Genomic DNA, 24,406 nt, shown 5'->3' with positions numbered 1-24,406 from the left:
GACCGAGCCTTTAAATCATCCTGGGTCCAGAGGAGCTTTTCTCTGCATCTAAAATGTGAGCCATAAACCAGGCTGACTTACAGGTAGTCCTCACTGGTCCGGTTTGTTTATGGCCAGCATCCTTTCTGATTGGTTGATGCCTCTACTGTGGCCATTGTTAAATATTTAACTATCACCCTGCTATAAACCAGTCTCAGGCTGTGTGTCAGAGGCTTTTGCAGGGAGAATGGGAGCTGCCGTTTAAATGTTCAAACTCTGGGGTTGCCCCCGCCAACCGAGGCAGCAGGGCTTAGGGATCTGTAGGATAACAAGCCCACTGGGTGGTTCTGATACCATAGTGTTAGGAGGCCTTACGAAGCAGAAGCAGGCCTTGGGAGGAGGGTTCAAGTGCAAATTGTTTATGGGGAGGAGATTCCAGGAAACACAGGTCGGGGAGTGAGGACATGAGACCGGGAAAGAAAGGAAGCCATAAGGATGCTTCATTAACCAAGTCACCTCTGTGGGCAGGTGGAGATGAGTCCCATGGGGGACCTCCAAGAGCCAGTGTGGAACACGGCCTGTGAGTTACCCCCCTGAGAGGTGAGGGAGCTGGGGCATTTATCTACCAACTCTTTATCTGCCATCTTCCATCTCTCGTTCATTGAGTGCTGCTACCAGGGGCATTAGTTCCCTGGCACTACTGGCTTGTCCTGTGTATGGGTAGAGCAGTCTCTGATGGCCAGAACCCTTCAGGCCTGGCAGCTGGAGGTCGGGCTGGTGTGTGTGACCATGGTATGTGCTAAGGGGTAGCGGGCAGGGTACCAATAGCATCGGCTATGGAGGGCTGCCGAGCTCCCATCTCTCTACCATACAGGGAGAGCTCAGCCCTGTGAAACATCGATTATCCTTCTTAACACTGAAAAGAACTCCAGGCCTCATTCATTGTTGGCAGAAATTTAAATGGTGTGATTACTATGAGAAACAATTTGGTGGTTCCTCATAAAGTTTAACAAACATAGAGTTTCTATATGACCCAGCAATTCCACTCCTAGGTATATACGCCCCCTCCCCCAAATTGAAAACAGGTGTTCAAACAAAAACTTGTCCACAGGTATTCATAGCATCATTATTTACAATAGCCAAAAGGGGGAAACAACCCAAATGTCCATCAGTTGATGATATGGGTAAACAAAATATAGCATACCCATACAATGGAATATTACTCAGTCATAAAAAGGAATTAAATACTAATACATGTTACAAATGGATGATCCTTGAAAACACTATGCTGAGTAAAAAAAAAGCTAGCACTCATCATATGATTCTATTTATATGAAATATCCAGAACAGGCAAATTTGTAGAGATAGACAGTGGATTAGCAGTTGCCAGGGGCTGAGGAAAGAGGGAATGGGGAGGAATGCTAACGGGTATGGGTTTCCTTTGGGGGTGATGAAAATGTTCTGGAAACAGATAGTGGTGATGCTTACACCACATTGTGAATGTGCCACATGCCACTGAATTGATTAAAATGATACATTTTATGTTATATATATTTTACCACAATTAAAAAAAATACAAAAGAGCTCTAGGTATTGCACAGCCTGAGTTGCAGGGTATACTGTTTCCCAGGTGGGAAACAAGCCCAGAGTGTGGTGTGTGTACCCCAGGATCCCAAAGCCAGGATGGTTCTCCTGAGGGGCTGCTTCTGGGGGGCACTGGGCAGAGGTTGGGCCCCACAGCTTGGCTTCATTCCTGTCTGAATGGTGCACACAGAGGTTGCTTGAAGCCTCGCTGGTGGGGAAATGAGCTGCTTGTCCTGGAGAAGCCAAAGCCAGGCCCAGCTTCTACAGAATGGCAGGACCGTTGGGCGGGGTGGGGTGGGGGGGTGTATGTACCCAGTGGGAAAATTGCGGGGCGTCTTGTCTTAAATATAAGATTAAATTGGCACCTTTAATTAGTACACTTAGAAAAGGTCACTAGCAATTACCTGGGACACAAAGAAGGCATGAGCAGGCAAGAGCCCGTGAGGAAGCCGAAAAGGACCATTTTGAGCAGCACATAATTGAGGGGAAAATGGATAAAAGTCCAGGAAATTGCAGGGTGGGTGACAGCAGCTGATGGCCCCATCCCTGTCCTGCCCAGCGCCCCCCTTCTTGGGAGAGCCTGAACATCGAGCCTGAGAGAGCCATTTGGGATACTGGGCCGGGTTGTATGACCTTGGTTGGAGGGTCGGTGTGGCCTTTCCGGAATCCCATCGGCCAGCTGGGAGCTTGGCCCCATATTCTCCACCTGGGCTGGGCCCTGAAGGAGGTTGGCAGCTGAGGTTTCCAGTCCAAGGGGCTGCCGTGGACTCATTGCTGTACTGGGGACAAGCAGGGCCCCCATAGGCCTCAGTTTCCTCATGTGCAATCTTCCCAAGGCCTTGGGAAGTAGCTCAATGTTCCTCAAACTTTGCCACTAAAGGACCCCTGAGGGTATCAGAAAGGAACTGTGTGTCCCCGGCAGTCAGGGGGAGGCTGGAAATTCTTTCACAGTTTTAGGTTGTGTCTTTAAAAATGAATTAAATATTATATTGTACTCCCATTATATTCCCATTTGTTTTAGAATAAAATAGTTGCATGTCACTGAGCGACACAGATGCTTTGAGAAGATGTGCTTGGTTTATCTATGACTTCACTTACCTCCTCCTTCCTCATCTAGGAAAGAGCACTGTACTGGGAGTCTCGAAACTTGTGTTTGAGTCCTGACGCTGTTGCTCACCATTGTACCTTGGGCAAATTACTAAATGCCTTCAGTTTCTCCATCTTTAAAATGGGAAGGTTGGGCTCCCCGAAAGGTCTCTGTTCCATGATTTCAGTCCTCCTTCTCCTGCTTCTCACCTCCTCTCATCACCATGGATGCTGCCATGTCCTACTCTGCTGTGTGACCTTGGAGAGGCTACTTTGCCTTTCTGAGCCTCAACTTCCTAATCTGTATAGTGGGTAGAATAATGACTACCAAACAGAGTTGCTGAGAGGATTTAATGAGAGAACCCATGTGAATGGGCTAGCACCATGTCTGGCATATCCTAAGAGCCTAATGATTGCCCAGTGTCTTCCTTTCCTAAGTGTTGGGCTTCCACTTAGGGCCTGATAGGGTCATGTCCATGGAAGTCCTGAATCTTGAGTTCACATATCAAGTGTTGAGATTTGTAAGGTTGTGGAAACAAATGTGGGCACTGGGCCAGAATGCCTGGACTTTGAAGTCCAGCTCTGCTCTTTGCTAATTGTGTGGGCATGGTAAATTACTTAATCACTTTGTTAACTTATCTCCCCACAAGTGGGGAGAATAACAGGAAGGATTGAATTAGGTAGTACACAGAAATCCTTTAGCCCAGTGTCTGAAATGTGGTTAGTGCTCCAAAATGTTAGCTCTTGTCATGTTAGAATTGTCTTTTAAAGTTGACTTAGAAAAGCTCGTCAAGGGCTTCCCTGGTGGTGCAGTGGTTGAGAGTCCGCCTGCCGATGCAGGGGACACAGGTTCGTGTCCCGGTCCGGGAAGATCCCACATGCTGCGGAGCGGCTAGGCCCGTGAGCCATGGCCGCTGAGCCTGCGCATTCGGAGCCTGTGCTCCGCAACGGGGGAGGCCACAACAGTGAGAGGCCTGCGTACCGCAAAAAAAAAAAAAAAAGAAAAGCTCATCGACATTCTCTTCTAGATAAAATTCCCAGAGTTTAGAATCCTTCCTTCCTTAGCTATTAATAGATCATCAGAGCTATTCAGTAAATAGGAGAGTCAGTATGTGGGAAAGAAAGAGTATCTGTCTCATTTTATAGGGTAAATTGAGGCTTTAAAAGAAGTGATTTGCCAAAGGCCATAGTTCTAACCTAACTACTTCTTGAGAATCAGATGGAGACTATAGACCCTCTCTGCAGAAAATGACACACTGTACACTCAGAACATTTTGCACAGTTCCTGGCAGTTTAAGGACCTCTTGAAGCTAAGGTGACCAGCTGATCCAGTTGTCTGGGATGTCCTGGTTTTAGCACATATCCTGGGAAATGCCTCATTCCTAGACAAACCAGGATGGTTGATCGCCCTACCTGAAGCCACCTTGTGAGGGGTGCTGTGAACCCCAGCAGAAGATGACCTACTCTAGGACTTCTTAGGCAGGGCTGTAGGCCAGGCATCCTGATGCCCAGGGTGGCCTCTGGCCAGGGCTTTGTTTCTTGGTGAAGGCAATACCATAGTCCTCTGATTGAGGACAGGAGCTAGACTTTGTCACCCAGCTCTAGACTGGAGTTCCCTGAGGGTGCTCCAAATCTTCCTAACCTCTGTGTACTCTAGTGGTTACCATAAGGCCAGCACCTAATTGCTGTTGAATGAATGCCAGGTTTTGTAAAATTTTCTGAATTAGAAAATATTGCTTTGTACTTTTCCTTTTCTGTTGTGAGATTTAAATATATTGAATGTACCACAGGTTTGCTTGTTGTTTTTAAATCTATCTGCCTAAAAAAAGAAAAATCTATCTGACTGTTCATGGACACTTTTTTTTTTTTTTTTGATTTCCAGTTTTAGGCTATTATGAATAAAGCTTCCATGAACATTATTGTACTAGGAAAAAAAAAGAAAATATTGCTTCCATATGCAAAAGACAGAAATCCAACTCAACTTACTTAGGTAAAACCGAAAAAAAAAAAGAAAAAAAAGGAGGGGGTGATTTATTAACTCATACAGCTGAGCAGTCCAGAGGATGGAGCTAATTGCTAATTTCAGGTATAGTTGGCTGCAGACCCTCAAACCATCAGAAATCTCTCTCCATGTACCATTTGGCTCTGTTTTCCTCCTTGTTGGCCTCATCCTCAGGCAGGCTCTTCCGCTGGTGCCAAAGATGGCTGCCAGCAGGACCAATTTAGCAACCCCAGTGGAAGGAGAGGACTCTTTCCCAGTTACAGCAGACTTCCAGCAGAAGTCCCGGGGCTGGCTTTGATTGGCTACTTTGGGTCACATGCTCATCCCTGAACCAATCACTGTGACCAGGGAGATGGAGTGCTCTGAGTGGCTAGGGCTAAGTAGTGTGCCCATCTTGGAATGTAAGAATTGAAGGGTTGGGGGCTTGCACTCATCTGAGCCACTTGGAGGACTCCTTCTCTAAAGTAAGAAAAGAGGACCGACAGAAGTCACAGAACGTGGTAAATGACAGTTCCCTGTTACACACTGTGACAAGTGGCCAGGATGGAGACAGGGAGCCTGGGACAGAGCCAAAGATGCACAGGGGTCTTGCAGTAGTCAGTGACCTTCTGGTGGTCTGTTGGGAGGCTGCTCCCCACAGGGACTCAACCACCTGAGTAAAGTGCTGAAGAACGGACTAACCTCCCATCTTTGCCCTCTGCTCTCTCCTGCGGGTACTTCAGGTTCCTCTGTGACCCAGTTGCTGGCCCGAGACATGGACAATGACCCCCTGGTGTTCGGCGTGTCTGGGGAGGAGGCCTCCCGCTTCTTTGCCGTGGAGCCTGACACGGGCGTGGTGTGGCTCCGGCAGCCGCTGGACAGAGAGGTATGACCCGCCGTGACCTCTGCCCCTGGCCTTCCCTAGGGAGGCAGAAGCACACATTGCGGGGAGGATGGCTCGTCGTCTTCTGACCGTGAAGCAGCATCTTCCTGCCTGAATGGTGTCCCTCTTCCAAGGCCAGTGCTCATGTCTGGACTTGGGGTTAGAATAGGGTGGTTTGGGGTGTCTCCAAGTAAGGGGCAACACTGGATAGGCGAGAGGGACAGTGACCTCAGGTTCATCCCCTGTAGAATAGCGGCTCCACGGAGTGTGCACATCTACACCCCCCAAAAAATGTTCCCCCAAAGGACGTTTTCCCGAGACACAGGAATTGATGGCGGTAGCCCTTAGCAAATTAAGGTAAGAGTTTGAACAAAACCCCAACCCCAGCTTTCTCCTCACATTGAAGTGGCCCCAGAGGTGATTTGCTCAAGATCACACAGCCATTTAGAGACAGAGCCCAGATTAGAACAAGATTCCTGACCCCTAATCTACTGCTCTTTTATGGAGAGGATCCATATTCTGAACCTACTTCCCCAACCCAGAAGGCAATGCTTATTCTTTAGGGAAGCCTTCAGATATCCAGTCCCAGACCAGCTCCTGGGGCAATGCTGGAGGGTCTCCACCACCAAGTAGGGCTCCAGACCCAGGGCCTCAGCTCTCCTCTCTAACTCTGACCTCCTCCCTCCCTCTGTTTTCTTTCAGACCAAGTCGGAGTTCACAGTGGAGTTCTCTGTCAGCGACCACCAGGGGGTGAGTGTCCCCTAAGGCCCCTGCTTCCCTGGGAGGTCGGGTTCCTGAGCCCTCGGGTAGAAAGAGGCTGGAGGCTGATGCCGATGCTAACTCCCCACTCTTGTCTTGCCAGGTGATCACGCGGAAGGTGAACATCCAGGTCGGGGACGTGAATGACAACGCGCCCACGTTCCATAATCAGCCCTACAGTGTCCGCATCCCTGAGGTAGGGGCCCCCAGGGGCACACTTGAGGGACATTGGGGGCCTGCTGCTCTGGGGCCACTGGGGAGGAGGCTGATGCTGGGAAAAGGGCAGTTCCAGCTCCTCTCCTGCCCACACCTCAGCCCAGGCACCAGCTCTGGTCAGGTTGGTGACTGAGCCAGCGCCTCTGAGGGGGCCTGTCTGCTGGCTGGGGGGAACCTTGTGCCTGAGAGAGAGCCTGCCTTGAATGAGCCCTCCCAACTCCAGCCGGAGTCAGGGACAGGACGGAGGTTGGGAGGGGCAGGTTGCACCTTTTTTCCATTTACAGCCAGTGCGGGCCTTGGGCAGGTAGGTTGGCAGGCCTAACCCCAGGCCTCCCAGCTTTGGCTAGAGCAGGTCCCCCAGGATGCAAAGTGCATGCAGTACCTGGAAGGGGCTTTCTTTCTTGAACCCTGTGCTGTCTTGCTGGCCTTCGGCTGCTTTGGGTTGTCTGTGTAACTCAGTGTATTTGCATGAGTGCGTGTGGGTAAAACCAAGCCATGGCTGGTAATTGAGAAGTGCACATTATTGCGTTACGAACAGTTCGTTAATAAGCTGGCTGCTGGCTCCCGATGGCCCCAGCGTTCTCCTTGCTTACTGTCCCTCTCCCCAGTGGCTGATGGCAGTCTTCTGGCCTGACAGTGATTCAAAGACCTTGAAGGTGGAGGGTAAAGAGCTTCTAACTGGGTGTCCCTCAGGCCTGCCCTCGGGGCTCTGGGTTGGGTAGCAGCAGTAAAGGTTTGGGATGGGAATGACGGGAGATGAAGTCCACTGGGGAGAGGCAGCCTGGCACCACGGCATTGGAGTGCCAGCCCCTTTATGTTGTAGGTCATTGGATCAGGAAACTGAAAGAGGTTTAGAAAATATCTATTCAGTTTATAGATGAGAAAAGTGAGGCTCAGTGTGGGAGAGTGACTTGCCCAAGGTCACACAGCTTTGACTTTGAGCCTCCTGACTCCCAGGGCAGCTTCAGATTCCTCGGGGTTGAAGAAACCTGATCTCATGCCTCTAAGTTCCAGTTGCTGGCCCTCCTTACTCAGCTGTGAGCCAAGGGTCCTGTGCTTGTGCCAGACAGAGTGAAGTAGGACAGATGTGCACGTGGGACACACCAGAGGTACTCATGCCCTTCCCCTGATGGGGTGGGACATAGGGAGAGAGCCTGCAGTCCCAAGCATGGGGACATGGTGCCCTGAGCTATGGCCGGTGTGCCCAGGACTGCAGCTTGGCTCCGGGCCCCCGCTCATTTGGAAGTCTCTCTAATTTAATGGTCTCTACGTGCCAGCCTGCACTCCAGGCCTGGGCTCAGAAACCAAGGGCACAGCTCGGAGTTAATGAGCCTTGCACCCATTGCTCAGCTGCCATCCTGGCAGACATGGCTGCCCTCCGCCTTCCCTCACGGGGGGCAGCAGACAGCAGCAATAGCAAGGGGATGAGGGGTCGCATCCCTGCTCCCCAGCCCTTGGGCCAGGGCCAGCCTTTTCCTCTCTCCCTTGCCAGGAGAAGATGTGACCTCCAACACCACCCTGCTGGAATCCCCCCTCCAAAGGCCTCTGCCTCCAAGGAGAGAGCCTCTTCAGTCATTCATTTATTTAACAAATATTTATTGAGTGTCTGCTGTGGGCTTGGCGCTGTGCCAGGCTCTCACTGCACAGAGACCTGGGAGGCCAGAGGAATATATACTGAGGGGAGCCAGAACCAGAGGCCAGAGACCCCAGGCCTCGCCCCTGCTCTGCTCCCAGATTGCTGGGTCCATTTGGGCATGTCACTTAACCTCTCTGGGCCGTGGTCCTCCTTATCTAATAAAAGCAGAGGACAGGTGGGATAAAATGGCCTGCCTCCTGCCCATCTGATGAGGGGAGGGTAGGCCAAGAGGGGCCGGCTGGAAGGACACACTGTCCTTGGAAGAAGGCCTGTGTGGTTTACTCGCTTGCATGTAAACCTCCCTATCAGGTCACTTCGGTGGCCTGATACTCGATGCCCTGCTCAGGGCTGCTCCGTGTGGCCAGTGGGGATGTGGTGTCAGCTGGACAGAGGCCTGGCCCCTCCTGACCCGAGGTGGCTTGGCACTGACCAGCCCTGGCCTGGGTTGGTCACCTGAGCTAGAGCTTAGCTGCCTGGCTCAAGCCCCAGGTGGAGTACCAGGGAAGAGTCTGCTGGTCCTGGCCCAGAATTCAGGCAGGGGTCTCCTGCTTACATTGAAGTCACCCTGGAAACCACAGGCCCTTGCCCTTGAGAAGCACGATTCAGTGAAAGAGGCCCTATGGATGTGAATAGGGTGAGAATGCAAACCAGAGAGACAGGGGGCACTGCAGACCCTGTGAGGCATCAGTCTTGAGGGGGTGCCAGAGTGATCAGAGAAATCTCAACAGGCTTCCAGGAGGAGGTGGGTTTCCAGGAGAAGCTCGCCAAGGTGAGCAGCGGAGCTCCTGTGTTGTATGGTGGGAAGAGGGAGACTGGAGGTCAAGACATCTGGGTTCTAGTCCTGATTGTGCCAGCAACTGGCTGGGTGAGACTTTAGACCTGTTACTGCCCCTCTGCTGGCTTCAACTCCAACAGCTAACTGTTAAACTGGGGAGTTGGGCCAGGCCCCTTCCAGGACTGACATGCCGTGATCTGAGGAGGCATCCCAGCAGGAGTGGCTCTTTCTTATCCTCCAGTGCTTCATTATTCCTTGAGGGCTGACAAAGACCTCCAGTCGCTGCTTCCATCCACTCAGCTCCTCTTTTGGTCATCCTAGCCACCTGCACACCATCCCTAACCTTCCCAACTTCCACTCCCCCCAGCCCTAGGGGCCCTGATGATGTTTGGGTCTGATGTGTCCAAAACCCAGGGATAGGCATGGGGAACAAGTTACAGGGAGGTAAATCTAGGTCTACATATGGAAGAACTTTCTAATGAGACCCCACAATCTACTCCCCCGTCCTGCTGAGGATGTACTGAGCTCCCCATCCCTGAAGTTATACAAGCAGAAGCAGGAGAACCCCGTGTTTCAGAGCCATCTAGTACTGAGTGCCGGAGAGGTGATGAATCAGAGGCTCCCAAACATACCCCATCAGAATTTCCTGGGGGACTGTTGGGAGGCATATTCCCAGGCCCCTGCAATTCTTTTTTTTTTTTTAATTAATTAATTTATTTATTTGGCTGCGTTGGGTCTTTGTTGCTGCATGCAGGCTTTCTCTAGATGCGGCAAGTGGGGGCTACTCTTAGTTGCAGTGCGTGGGCTTCTCGTTGTGGTGGCTTCTCTTGTTGCAGAGCACGGGCTCTAGGCACACGGGCTCAGTAGTTGTGGCTCACGGGCTCTAGAGCGCAGGCTCAGTAGTTGTGGTGCACGGCTTAGTTGCTCCACGGCATGTAGGATCTTCCCGGAGCAGGACTCAAACCCATGTCCCCTGCATTGGCAGGCGGCTTCTTAACCACTGCGCCACCAGGGAAGTCCGCCCCTGCAATTCTGAATCAGTAGTTGGGGGACAGCTGGCCCAGGAAGCTGCATTTTTAACTCCATTGTGACAGCAAGCCCTGGAAGATAATATCTATGGCCCTCCCCATCAGAGGGTTTCTGAGAGGTGCTGGGGTAGCCCATCTTTGAGGGGAACTTTCAGCCTGTCAACAGCTGCCTAGAGACATCACCCATGGGGACCCACGTCCTCAGGCCTGGAATAGGAGCAGATGGGAGGCGGGTCGAGACCAGGCACTGCCCCTTTCCTGGGAGAAGCTCACCCGCCCCCTGCCCACCCCGCCCTGCCCCCTCTCCCTCTGAAAGCCCCTGCCTAAGCTGGGCAGGTGTGTTTTGGTTTGTCTGTTCTTGGTGCCCCCCCTGCCCACCCCTCTCCCCTCACTAAGCTGTTCTACATGTAATTATCCATTTTATCAGGGTGAAAGGCCCTGCAATTCACTTGTCGAAGCCCTAACGAGGCAGCGGCAGCGTGGATGCTTTCAAGTCCGTAAAGAAAAGGGAAATCCTGCTAGAATTGGCAACTTAATTCACCAAGCCAGCCTTGACAGACCTCATTAAGCCCCTGTGTATTCATTTCAGGCTAATGGCTGTCATGCTGACTGCTGTTTGATTTGCTGTAATAGACTTTTACGGCGTTCCAATTTGCTCAAACGTGTTTGCCTGTGTCTGTGCCCAGCGACGCTGCTCCAGCACCTCTGTTAGGGGTGCATGCCCACCTCGCTGACCTTCAGCGTCCCTCCAGCTGTGCCCTGGGGAGGTAACCCTCGGGCCTGGGTGTTTGGTCGGGAGGATGGCGTGAGGTTAGAAGTCAGATGGTGCCAGGTGGCTCCTCGGGTCAAGGAGGGCCTCTGAAGTGTCAGGGATGGCCACGTCATTGAAGTTCTGAGAAGTTCAGCCTCCTTAGCTGGGCAGTGGAGGCTTTTATCCATCTGGCCTCAACCTACCTTTCTCAACTTATCTTCTGGTATTCCTCAACACGAATCCTCCTGTCAGCCAAGGGGCTGATCCAGTGCCTCTGAGAGTGTGTTTGTGTCTCTCTTTTCTTTCTAAAACACACTTTTTACTGTTCTAACTAGTACTGGAGTGTTTTCTTTCTTCTCTCAGCCTAACTCTATTCTGCCTATCCTTCAAAGCCCAAATCTGATCCGCTGTGCTTTGATCTACTCAAATCGTTTGAAATGAACACAAACATTCGTTGAACAGCTATGGAGCAGGGCCCAGGGGTTTTCAGCTGGCTTGGATATGCAGGGTAGAAAAAACAGACTCTACTGTTTGCCAGCTGTACAACTTTGGAAGGAATCTAACCTTTATGGAGCTCAGTTTTCTTATCTATAAGATGGGCAACAATATTTGCCTTGTGGGGTTATTGTGAGAGCTATAATAAGGCAGGTAGGAAAAGCCCTTAGCCCAGTTTGTGGCTCATAATACATTTTAGCCACACCATAAACTACAGAATTGAGCCACACTCAGTCACCATAAACTACTGGTGATTGAGACCAGGGTCTTTGTGCTCAGGGAAGGTAATTTTACAGAGAGAAAAACAAGTAAGTAGATGTCTAACTATGTCTAAATGTATTAAATGCTATGGTAGCTTAGAATGTGCAAAGTAGGGTGGAAGGCGTAGACCTATGGAGGGGACTGTGGAAGGCGTGACCTGGTCTATATATGGGGGCTATTTGTTTGGGACCTTAGAGGATGAGTAGGAGTTTGTTAGTCAGAGAAGCAGATTATGTTGTCTCTGAATATCAGTACTTTCTGTGATCCTTTAGCTTCTTTTCATGTATTGGAATTTCCCAAAGAGGGACATGAACTCTAACTCCTGACCAGAGATCCTGCTGAGGCGGGACAGTGACTGTATAGGTGTGTGTGTCCCTTGCAGGTGCCCACTGTTACCTTGTAGAAACAAAGCCAGGCTGGAAGTGGGCCTGGGCCCTCTGGGTCCCTCCCCAGTTTCTGTGATGGACAGGTCCTGCATAGATCTTTGTCACCCCTGGCTTTCGGTGACCAGCTGTAAGGTGGGATGAGGCTAGAAGTGGGGACGGGTGGTGCTGGGACGAGTTGACAGGGGCCTGATAGACAGAGTCCTTGCCTGAGCCTCAAAGCTGGCTGGGGACAGGGTCGGAGCCAGAACCCAGGGCTCCTGGCGCTGGGTCCCACTAGGCCACACCATCTCTCCATGTCACTTAATAAAGACAAATGAAAGTTACTCCTTGTATATCCTTACTAGAGATGGGAAAACAGGGAGAAGAGTATTCCTGTCAATCTTTTGTAAATAAATGAAACAAAGTAAATAATTCATTTCTATAACGATATTAATAATTTGATGTTTTGTTGTAATTCAGAGCTTCCTACGTACCCAATGCCATACTTCCAGTGTGGGAGCTCACTGAGTTCTCACCTCATGGGGTAGCCACTCGTGTTCACATTCTACAGATGTGGATGGAGAAGTAGAGAGGTTATGTAAGTTGCCCAAAGCTAGGCAAGGATGGAGCCAGGATTCAGAGACAAGTCTGGTTATGGGTTCTTTGGCAGGTAGCTTCAATTCTACCTGCAACATGGAAATAATTATACTGCCTTGCAAAATTGTTGTGAGGATTAAAGTGTATGGGACCATGTAAGAGAAGTACTTAGCATAGTGCCCAGTGTAAATGCCCAGTAAATGCTCATGGTTGTAGTTGTTGTTTGCATGTCTGTCTCTCCCGTCAGACAGAACAGGAACAGAGCTTGGTCACCTGTGTGTCCTCAGCACTCAGTCTAGGACCTGTCCCTTGGACGTGAACTTCACGAATGGGCAGAGCCCTGCTGCTTCCTGTGCCTCTTGGGTGGCTGGAAGGACAGCAGGAGCATTTATGCAAAGAGCTCGTTGCAGGTGCTCACTGATGCCCTCTGTTGCCTGCCAATTCCTGAATCTCAGCCATGCCATCCCATGTGCCGTGGGCATGTGGGGAGCCCGGGGTGGCCCAGAGCCTGAGGAGGTGGACTTGCCAAACTTATTAGCACCCACTGGGCCCTACAGCAGTGCCCCCAGCTGCCCCCCTCAAGGAGTGCCTGCCCATCAGATGCTGAATGATTTATAAACTGCATCCCCAGGTTGCAGAGGGAGATGGGGGGTGAGGGGGACTTCCACTGGCTTGTGCCTGCCATCCCCCCTGAGGTGTCAGCTTTGCTCATGAGAGTGTCATCTCCCACGCCAGGAGAGGCAGAAACTTGACAAGCCATATTAATTTATACCTCGGGGCCACAGTGCCCAGGGGCCCCTCTATCTATAACCACCCACCTATTGATCTGGGAGAGGGAGGCCAATAAATCATTTCAGGGGCTCTGGATCCTGCTGGCCAGAGTCAGAGTAGTTTGTTCTAGCCAGGTGGCAACCCTGGGCCATGTCTCTGTGTCCCTCGGTGAGCAGCCGGTGCCTGTGCCTTTTCTGGTCTCCCCCTGCTATCAGCACATTGACGGATACCTGGAACCCCTCCTTTCTCCCAGCAGGCGGGTGTCTCAGCCTGCAGCAGCAAGGACAACAAGCTTTGGGCTTGTAGCAATGAAGATACGCATATGGGCAAAGCAATAGGGCTGCCTATTTCTACGGTCTTGAGGTTGGGTGTGTGTGTGTGTGTGCGCACGCACATATTTAAGTAATGTCTTCTCTATGTCCTAGTGTTTTGACTGTCTTTCATTTGTCCTCATGACAACTCTGTAAGTCAAGGGAAAGTTATTCTTCCCATTTTCAAGATGAGAGAAGTTGAGGCCAATACAAGGTGACTGCTTTCCCTAAGTCCCCTGGCATCAGATATGCTTGCAACTAGAGCCATAGGCTTTCTCTCTCTCATTTTTCAGCATCTTTGCATGGGTCTTTTTGTAGCTTTGCCATGACCTGCTGTGGTTTGCCAAATGTTGCCCAGGGAGACAAGCTGGGGAGTCTGGGCTCCGAGCACAGGCTTCCTCCCATCCAAGGCTGGATGTTGTCACACAGCCCCATGCGCAGGCTATGGGGGTTCAGTGGAGAAGCTTCCCTCAGAGCCCACTGCCCATTGTCTGCAGTGAGGACCATCCTCAATGGTCAGGACACAGCCATGGTCATAGCGATGCCCCTTCCGTGTGACCTGCAGGGTTAGTGTGCGCCCAGAGGTAGCCTTCAAGACTTCAGTCCCCAAATGTGCCTGCAACACATTTTCATGAGAAGTCAGAGACCCACACATGGGTAAATGCCAGGCTGCTCAGCCTGCCCGCAGGGAAGAGTCAACATCTTTCTGCCACCTCCTCCTTGGTCTTGGGTGCCCGGGAGGGAGTAAATGGAGTCCCACAAAACCCAGAGCTCAGCCTAGCCACACAGTCCAAAGCTCCTTGCTCCCTCCTCCACCCTGTGGAGTGAAACCCAGGACCCCCCATCCCCCGAGATCCCTGTGGCAGCTCCTTCCATGCCCGTGGGGCGTGGCCAGGGCTGTGGGCACCCCCCCCCCCCACTCAGCACGAGGAAAGAGGACAGTGTGGCAGCAGGAGACGGAAGGAGCCCAGATGTGATTGAAATTATTATTTTGTCTGAATGGTAATAATGTTTTTAATTACGTCGGTTTCCTCACCGATTCTCGCTGGGAGTCTTTGGGGGCCCATATAATTCCATTGCAATGACTGCAGGACCCTCTGCCAGGAATATGAAGCAGGGGACCGTGTGTGGAACCCAGCTCGTGTGCATTAGAGATTCTCTGGCACGTGCCGGGATACCTTTTATTGTGCCCCCCGCCCTTTAAATAAAGAACCTCTAAATGGAAGGAGATGAGAGCTGCCTGCTGGAGATGTTCCCGCAGCATTGCTGGGCTGTCAGCCTCGTGCGCCGGAGTCCATCTGGCGTCTTTCATCTCCCTTTCTCTTTACTGTTCTCCTCTCCCCCGTGGTGGGGCCCTGTTGGAGGAAGGGTGTAAAACTCCTGCCTGCACCCCTTTTCCTCCAGGCAGTGAGGTTTCCTTAGACCTTGGTTGGGAGAACAGGTTTAGGAAACAGAGGGTTGAAGAAGGTCCCTTGTGCATCCAGGAGCAGCCGTGGCTTCACTGCATCGTGAGAAGCTGAGCCCCATCTGTGACACAGGGACCCTGGTCCCTACTGCAACACTGTGATGGAGGCAGGCACACGTGGGCTCTCGCTCCACACTGGGAGGCCATGAACAAGGGGCTTAGTCTCCTGGAGCCTCTGTTTCTTCATCTATAAAATAGGGATACATTGAGGTTGTTGTGAGAGTTCATACACATGAGAGCATATGTATGAAGCGGCACATCCACAGGGTAGCTGATCGGCATTCCTGTTGTTCTGAAAAGTTCCCAGAGAACTTCAGGCAAGTTGCTTGGAAGGCCGAGGAGTTCGACAGGTGGGCTCCGTTGCTGTGTACTGATTGGTTGGTATTGGGGTGTTAGTGGACAAGAAACTTAAGTCCAGCGGGAGACAGGAAACATGAGGAAAACATGAAACAAAGATGTGACAAGGAAAAAATGGAGACAGAGTCACCTAGAAATAACTAGTAATAGGCAGAGAGCATTTCAAATAGACTCCTTGAAACCAGCACCAGAAGGACCGTCGAGGAGACTCCCTCCCACCACACATTCTGTAGAGATCATCAAAGCCAGAGAGGGTCAAAGATTTGCCCAAGGTCGCCTGGTAAATCAGTGGCAAACCACTGAAGACCTAAAGTAACCAGGGAAGATGCTCAGGGAGACAGTTTCCAGACCCGTGGTGAGACTGAGTACACCCCTGGGTGGAGGCGCAGCAGCGCTGTTCTCCGAGGTGGATGTCCAGAGCTGGGCTGGGGGCCCAGCGGGTGCTGCCTCCTGGACTCCCATAGCACCCCACACCCCAGGAGCCATGGCCTGGCAGTCTGTTTTCTCGACGAAGAGCCCACTTGAGGGTGTGGACCGACCACACGCGGTCCTGCCTTTCCTCTTCTCGGAAATTGCTCTGTGATTTTTGTCTCGGCCCCTCTACTTACCGTAACAAGTTCGGATATTGTCAAAATGGCTTGGGGACAGACCTGGCAGCACCCCCATAACATGGAGGGCCCACACAGTAAGCTTGTTGTGATGCGTCCTCAGGCTGCCTGACCCACTTTGTTTTCTACCAGAAAATGAGAGAAAGAGAAAGAGGGAGAGAGGTCTTGGGTGATGGAATTATTATAATTTCTCTGATTCCTTAGCAGCCTTTAATTACTTTGCAACTTTGTGGTGCTGGCTGGAGGCTGGGAGGGGCTGAGTTCTCCCTCTTTATAATAACATTAAGTAGAAGCCTCCTGTCTGTCTATTAAAAAGCCCGCTCTTCTCTCCAGATGTGATAATGCGCCTGAGAGATTTCACCCAGGGCGTAATCACTAGGTGCAATGCAATTGTCCCCGCTCACTGTCTTCACCATCCACTGGCCAGCCCACCTCCCCAGTGTGGGGTACTGCCAGCCACAAAGAGCTGAATGCCTGGTCACGTCCTTGTCCAGGAGGGTCACAGGCTCAGTCCTGCCCTCGAGAGAGGGAAGGGGCTTGGAGGCCTTTTCCACTGACCCTTCCCCTCTCGGTATCTCCCAGTGTGAGCCCAGCTGTGCCTCCCACCATTCTTAGCACAAACCCTACGTTGAAATGCATTCCATTTGCATGAGGCTTTACTCTCCCAGCTTTCTTGTCCTCTCTGTCCTGGATCCTCACTACAGGGTGGTCACTTTCCTGCCGCCCTGCCTTTGTTCATGTTGTGCCCTCCCCCGAGATGCTCTCACCCAAACCCACTGCACCGTCTTCCTTCCTACCATTTAGCCAGACCCTAATCTGCCTTCCTCAGAGCAAGCTGGTGGGGGAGGGCGGGGGAGGTTGGTCCTCTCTGTCACCATTTACAGATAAGCAAGCCAAGTATTAGAGGAGTTGGAAGACTTCCCTGGGGTTATTCCGTTTGGAGTTGGCCCACTGGGATCATACTTAGGCCCTTCACTTGGTCTTCTCCACTGGACTTGAAGGCACAGGCCTCTCTCAGTCCCTGCCCTTGGAATTGCTCCTACACCCATTGCATCCATCCTGGCTTCTAAACCCCACTCCTGGGCGAACCCTCTGCTTCCTAACCTTGGCCTGGCCTTTCCTTCCTGGGGTGGCCCCAGGCCCCCTCATGGGCAAGAGAGGCCAAGCAGTCCCAGGTCTGGGTGCTGAGTCTTCCTCGGGTGGGCTCAGCCAGTGGGCAGACCCTCCTGTTTTGTCACCTGTCCGTGCAGCTCAACAAGTTAAAGTGGGGAGAGCTGTATCCTGGAGGGGACAGGAACCCCACCATCTGTGGCTGGGTGAGTCGCTTCCCCCTTCCAGGGCTCAATTTTCCCCTCTGTTAAATGGGACTGTTAGTCCTGAGCCTGTCCACTCCATAGCGGGGTCAAGGTCAGGACGGACAGGAAGGCCCTGAACTTAAAGCCTCATGCAAGTAGGACACATTAACCCCTGGGGTATTTTCTCCAATGGCCCTGCAGGCTTCATGAGTTTTCTTTTCTTTCCTTTTCTTTTCTTTTCTTTTCTTTTCTCTTCTTCTCTTCTCTTTTCTTTCTTCCCTTCCTTCCTTCCTTCCTTTTCTTCCTTTTTTTGAGTCTACATATTACCTAAGCACACATATAGAGACATGAACAATCATAAGTGTTCATAAGTTTATGAGTTAATTGCGAAGTGAACATATTTGTGTTACCACATCTGGATCAAGAAACAGAACCTCTCCAGCTCCCAGAAGCCCCCTTGCGACTTTTCCAGTCCTTCCTCCTCCCTCCAGAAAGTAAGCACTGTCGTGGCTTCTAACCCCATGGATTACTTTTGTGCATTTTCATTTTATAGTATACATTCTATTAGGTTTTTATCATCACCTAAGACCCGGGGTAGAGGCAGCCAGCTTCGTCTCGGAGGTCACTTCCCACAGTTGTTAGGTTAATGGTTTGAATCTTGGTCTCACAACTTATATCTGTGAGTCCCTAGGAAACTTCCTGTCTCTGATTAAATGGGTGTGGTGCTAATGCAGGTTTGCCACTATGCAGGTGACATGAGATGATGCATGTGCAGGGCTCAGCCTACAGCCCACACACGGCAAGACTGGAAGGACTGTCACCTGTGGGCATCACCTCTAGGCAGCCCCTCCCTAGTCAGGGGTCATCTCTGCAGGTGGATATGGAGCTGCCTGAGTGTGGGGACAGGAGGCTGCACGGGAAACTAAATGGAGTGGTTGAAACTTGGGTTGAGAGGAAGGGGAAGGGAGAAAAGGATGTGGGCCCCTTTCCTCATACAGTCTCCTTCGATCCTCATAGAAGTCTTTCACCTGGTAAGAAGGGTGTGCTTGTCCTCATATTATAGCTGGAGAAATGGGCCCAGAGAGGTTAAGTGACTTGCCCAAGGCCACACAGCTAGTCCCAGATGCTGTCTTCTCTGTAACTGCCCCCCAAAGTGAGTCCAAATGCATTTTACCCCCAGCGTATCCACTTGGGGTTTGGGGTTTATTGTAAGCCTGCCAGCTTCTGAGAGGCCAGCCTTGGGTCTGGAGAAGGTGGACAGGGAGAGGTGTTTGGTTGAAGTGACCTTTATTGAGTTCCAGCACCTTCAGGCTTCCACAAAGCTGCAGCTCCTACCAGCAACCCAGTCTCAGGCCTGCATGAGAAAACACAAAAATCTTTAAAGGCTTCTTAGCAGCTTGAAGTGATTGTTGTTGTATTTTTCCCTTCTCTATTCAGGGCTGGGGCAGGGCCAGGGCCAGGGCAACGGGAGAGGAATAATAAATCTCCCAAAGCATTGTCTTTCTTCCCACCTCCCCAAACCATCAGATGCCCCAAACTCAGGGGCCACAAGACCTTTTAAAAAAACAACAAAAAATCTACCCAACACAGCCCAAAAGATGGAGATGGAGGGAAATGCAACAGCAGCTATTGGGGCGGAAAGCCCTAAATGGTGTGGAAGTAATGCCTAAAGTGTGCTGGCGATTACAGACATTTCCACGGAGCCACGCTCGAGCTGCACGGGTCGGTGACAGCAGGCGTGGGGAGATAAATAAATAAGTGAGCAAGCCTGGGAGATCCCATTAACTGTTGCTGTGCAGGAGGGAGGTTTGGGGCAGGTCACTGGTGAGGAAGGAAGGAAGGTAGACAGACTCATGCATTCATTCTTCCGTCCGTCCACTCATTCAATTGTACTGAGTCCCTGTGATGTGCAAGGGATGTCACTAAAACCTTTCCGTGGTGTTCTGAGGATGGTGACCAGAATCCCACCAGGCTGGCAGGGTCTGGCCCCAGCCCCTTCTTCACCTCCCCTTGGCTCTGTGCTTCCTTGTGCCTTTACCTTCTTTCTGGTGCCCGAGGGCATTGTGCCACAGAGCCTTTGCACGGCTGTTCTCTCCCCCCTTTTCATGAACCATTCCTGGTGTGCCCTGTTCCCAAGGCCTGATGCTGAAGGCAGCTCAGAAGTGCTGGCCAGTCCCCCACCAAGGCCTTCGGAGAAGGGTTGAGCCTGGTCTCACCGGAGTTGCAGGCAGCAATGGGAAATGAGGGCACCTCACTCAGGGATGTTGGAGGAAAGGGTGTCATTTAATGGGACTGGGGTACGGTAGGTAGAAGAGTAGCCCCAAAGATGTCCACATCCTAATCACAGGAACCTGGGACTATGTTACCTCACGTGGCAAAAGGGATTTTGCAGGTGTGATGAAGTTATGGGCCTTCATGGGGCGATATCTGGCTGATCTGTGTGGTCCCACTGTAATCACAAGGCTCCTTATAAGACGGAGGTAGGAGAATCAGAGGAGATGTGACCATGGAGTCAGAGGTCAGAGAGAGAGATTTGAAGTTGTGATACTGATGGTCTGACCAAGGAAGAAGAGGCCATGAGCCAAGGAATGAGTGTGGCCTCTAGAAGCTGGAAAAGGCATGGAAACAGCTTCTCCCCTGGAGCCTCCAGAAGAAACACAGGCCTGTTAACCACTTGATTTTAGTCCAGTAAGACCCATTTTGGACTTCTGGCCCCCAGAACTGTAACATGATAAACTTGTATTGTTTTAAGCCACTAAGTGGGACTTTGTTTCAGCAGAGGTAGGAGACAGATACAGGTGCTTTGAAGGCAGAGTAATAGGGCACGCATTCTACAGCACACCCCTCCAACACCCCCAAACTCTACTTCACTTGCTCCTTTGGGGCCCTTCAGGCAGAAGGATATGTGTACCCAGAGGTGGGTTGTCTGGATGTAGGTGTGAGGCTGGTGGTTGTTAGGGATGATCCATGTGGGCCAGCCATGGGGCAGGGGCACCCAGAGCTGGGGAGGGCCCCTGGCTGGGAAGAAGCCTTGTAGAAACCAGGTGAGATGAGGTGGGAGAGCCTAAGAGACCATTCTGTGGGTATAGAGAAAGGGAGAGCTTGCAGATGAGGGTGGTGGAGCATTGTGTTGAGAAGTGCTGCATCCAAGAACTGGCTGCCATGCTCCTGGGACCCCAGGAGGACCTCCCCATTGCCCAGAGGAGGGCTTAGCAGGTGCTTGAGTGCTGGAGACCCTCCTGGAAAGCTTGACCTCTTGGCACCAATGAGCCCAGAGACAGAGATAGAGGAGTTTCTTCTTGGCTTACTACCAGAGCAGTATTGGGATGCAGAAGTGTTGGTCCCATGCACCTGACCCCACCCTCATGCATTCATTTATTCACTCATTCATCAAACTTGCTGGATGCCAAGTCCATGCTGGGCCCTGGGGACATAAGAGGAGTGAGATATTGTCCCTGGCCTTCAGGAGATCCCAGCTGGGTCCTGCTCACCCACAGTGGCACCTTTAAAGCAGGGTGGGAGGCCAGTGCTTGAGGACTCGGGCAGCCACCACCCAAAGCTTGGCCCCGTCTGGATGGCTGATGGGTGGAATAGGGCAGTCACTCATCCCAGCTTTAGTGCTACGGGAAAGCGGGGCCCTGCTGCCCACCCCCCGCCCCCACTGCCCCCCTCCTAACTCCCAAGTCCCTTGTGGCATGTGGCGTGAATGGAGATCAGCATGTCTCCCCCCAGGCAGCAGAATTGGACACACGAACTCTAAATGAGCTTGGCAAATTGCTTCTCTCTGCTCTGTCCTTCCCCTCCACCACCCGGCCCTGCAGCAGCCTGGGTCACCTGTGGGAGTTCTCAGTCTGGGCTGGGGAGGGAGGGAGCAGGGACTGGTTTGGGTCTGAGGCCCGGAGAGGCTTCCCCCGCATCTGGGCTCCCCATCTTCTTCCTTATATCTGAGGTGAGTGTAGACCCCACAAGATAGAAAAGTCCCTTCTGGATTCAGGGGCATTACTGAGGAAGGGACGGGGCACCGGGCCCCTAGCAGGCCTGGCATGGGCTCAGTGACCTTGCCTTCCTCCCACCTCCCGTTCCAGCTTCTGTTTATACCACTTGTCTGATGTGTGGGTTCTCCTGGTCCCAAGTCCCAGGATTCATGAACTGATTAAAGATGGGATCTGTATCTTATAATTCCTTGAACCCATAAGGGCTAGGGATACTGGGCGTGAGGAAAGCACTGAATAACAACAGTAATAACAATAATGGAGACTGTATATGCATTCACTTGGTACTTTTTATCACCCATCTGTGGTGTAGGTATTGGGATTATCCCCACTTTTTTTTTTTTTTTTTACGGTACGTGGGCCTCTCACTACTGTGGCCTCTCCCGTTGCGGAGCACAGGCTCCGGACGCGCAGGCTCAGTGGCCATGGCTCAAGGGCCCAGCCGCTCCGCGGCATGTGGGATCCTCCCGGACCAGGGCACGAACCCGCGTCCCCTGCATCGGCAGGCGGACTCTCAACTACTGCGCCACCAGGGAAGCCCTATCCCCACTTTTAAGGTGGGGAATCTGAGGCTCAGAGAGGTTAAGTCAGTTGCTGATCCGGGATGTGAACACAGCTGGTGCACCTCCAGGTCCCCCACCCATGCTGTGCTGCCTCTGTTGACAGTGGGTCGGGAGGCGGGGCCGTGGAGGTGTTCGTGGCGTGCGTGCCCAGATTCTCAGAGGACCCAGCAGGGGGCGGACCCCTGTGAGAGGGGTGCTAGGCTCCTGGGCCTGACCTCTGGGCTGAGGCTCCTGGCAGCCCTCTCGAGGTCTCCCCCCGTCCTCCTCTCTCCAGACGGTGCCCAGTGCCATGGCCAGCATGGGATAGCGAGAGGGTGGGATGCCGCTCCCAGTCCTAGAGAGCCCAGCTGGGCAGCGCGTTCCTGGAGAGATGCCTTCCCACCCCTGCACCAGGACACGCATGCGTGCACACACCTCAGGCGTGACGTCCGCCCTGCCTCCTTCTGTCCTGTGTGTCTCCCTCACGGGTCAGCGCCCCGGAGCAGTAAATCATGAGCCAATTGGCCACAGCCAGCGGGAGGCCAGGAGGACACAGGGAGGGGACGCTGCCATCAAGGCCATTAGCACCGAGCTGGCCAGGCAGACGAAAGCACAGCTGGCTGGGAGAGGGTGGGCCAGACCTCTTCCTCTGGGCACTGTTCTGGAGCCCCTCAAGGTGTGACATGGGGTGGGGCACGAGCATGGAACATGTGTGCTCAGGAGTTCACTGAGTGTGCAGGATTCACGGTATAGACCCTTGGTTATGCCTCCCCCGTGAAAACAGTCTTCAGATGGGGACAGTCACATCATACTAAGGGAGTGGAGATAAGTTCCTTCCTGCCTAGATTCTTTGGACTGGAGCAGACCTCACCCCGACTCCACACCTCTCACCTCCCATGGCAGCAGTGTATCTTAAAGGGACACCAGACTGAGATTCTTCCTCATGTCTTTGGGCCTCTCCTTCCATCTCCTCAGGCCTCAGTTTACCCATCTATGCAGTAGGGTTAATACCCTTAGCTCTAGCTAACTTCCTAACTAGTCAGCGTTGTTGTTAAGACACAGATGAGGGCTTCCCTGGTGGCGCAGTGGTTGAGAGTCCGCCTGCCGATGCAGGGGACACGGGTTCGTGCCCCGGTCTGGAAAGATCCCACATGCCGCGGAGTGGCTGGGCCCTTGAGCCATGGCCGCTGAGCCTGCGCGTCCAGAGCCTGTGCTCTGCAACGGGAGAGGCCACAGCAGTGAGAAGCCTGCATACCGCAAAAAAAAAAAAAAAAAAGACACAGATGAGCCAGTGGGTATGAAATGACATGAAGACTAGACCCCAGCTCCCCAGGTTGTGGCCCAGCTGAGTTATGCCATCATGCCGTGGCACTCAGAGGGGTCTGGGTGGCATTCCTGCCCCTAGAAGGAGAACGTAGACTGAGTGTTGTGACAGCGAAGGCCTGGGGCACTGGTCCGGGGCACGGCACTCCCTGCTGCCTCCCTGGACATGGGTCTCAGTGTCCTCTCCCCAGGGCCGAGAGTCGTTCAGGCCTAGTAGTGGATGGGCGGAGGCAGGGCATGTGTTGTCAGTAAACTGAGGCCCTGGACCTCAGTGTCCTCTCTGTGCAGCCAGTGCCTTGGGACGGGTCCCTTCCCATGGTCTCCCCTGGGGCGCTGTTAGGTGGTCAGGCCCGTCCCTTCTGCATGGCTGGCCTTGCATCTGGCCTGTGGCAGACACGGCTTTTTTGTTTTTGGTTAAAAAACCTCATTGGAGCGTTATGATATTGGAATGTGAAGGGTAATTGAGCTGAAAGCTATTCTCTTCCTGCAACCAGCGTGTCAGGAGTGATTGAGGCACGCGGGCCTGCACACCAGCCTGGAAATCCTGGTGAAAGGCCTGTGCAGAGATGGGGGGCAGAGGTGGATGTAGTGGAGCCAGGCCCCCAGAACCCTGGTTCCCCACCCCAGGGGTCCAGGCCTGCCCTGAAATATGCCCCCCTGGGACTCTGAGCTGCCAGGCTGGGCCTCCACCTACCTGGAACAGATATCCGAGGTCCCCAGGGTGCTGGTACTACGTGGAGGAGCCCTGGTGACAGGTCTTGAGGAGGGGGCTGGGCACTGGACTGAAACAAGCAGAACAGGTTGGTGCCTGCGTCCTCTGCCTCCTCCTCCCTGCTTTGTCTTCTCCTGCCCTACTCTGTTGAGGATCTCTTTCTCTGCTTTCTGCATCTCTCTCTCTCTCTCTCTCTCTCTCTCTGCCCTATCTCTGCCAGTGTTTGGACAACCCCAGTGTTTTCTAAGCCATTTTACTGCACAGTTGAATCACCTGAGGATCTTGTTGAAATGCAGATCCTGATTCAGGAGGTCTGGGATGGGGCCTGAGACTGTGTTTCCACCAAGTTCCCGTGGGATGCCAGTGCTGCCGGCCCCAACCTCACTTTGAGGAGGAAAGTTCTAGGAAGCAGCCAGGGCCAAGCAAGAGTGACCCAGATTCTCAATGTAGGGTTCAGATGTAAGGAGACTCCCGGGGGGCTGCAGGGCTGCCCTCTATGGTTGTGCAGGTGGTGCACTGAGCAAGCCGGAGAGTGCTGGTAAAGGCAGCCCGGGACTGCTCATGAAGCCGTGTACCTGGAGCTGGTGGCGTTGCCTGGAGAAGGAAGCCCGTTTTTATTGGCACAGTAGGCCAG

The 24,406-nt window shown here is 52.5% G+C and overlaps 1 protein-coding gene across 1 annotated transcript in view; it reads left to right on the top strand.

Annotated features, from left to right (window-relative positions):
- LOC308628990 (cadherin-23-like) overlaps nucleotides 1-24,406 on the top strand; it is a gene marked incomplete at its 5' end in the record, with an annotated part of 201,076 nt that overhangs the window by 60,351 nt on the left and 116,319 nt on the right. Inside the window, 3 exons of the mRNA XM_081256434.1 lie at nucleotides 5,374-5,516; nucleotides 6,216-6,263; nucleotides 6,376-6,468. Coding sequence (XP_081112560.1) covers nucleotides 5,374-5,516; nucleotides 6,216-6,263; nucleotides 6,376-6,468 — 284 coding nt within the window. The remainder of the gene's footprint in view (nucleotides 1-5,373; nucleotides 5,517-6,215; nucleotides 6,264-6,375; nucleotides 6,469-24,406) is intronic.

This window comes from Mesoplodon bidens (genome assembly GCF_964165515.1).
Source record: "Mesoplodon bidens genome assembly, chromosome: 1".
NCBI classification, from domain to species: Eukaryota; Metazoa; Chordata; class Mammalia; order Artiodactyla; family Ziphiidae; genus Mesoplodon; species Mesoplodon bidens.
The sequence above is the reverse complement of the archived record's forward strand: the minus strand, read 5'-3'. Positions and strand labels throughout refer to the sequence as shown.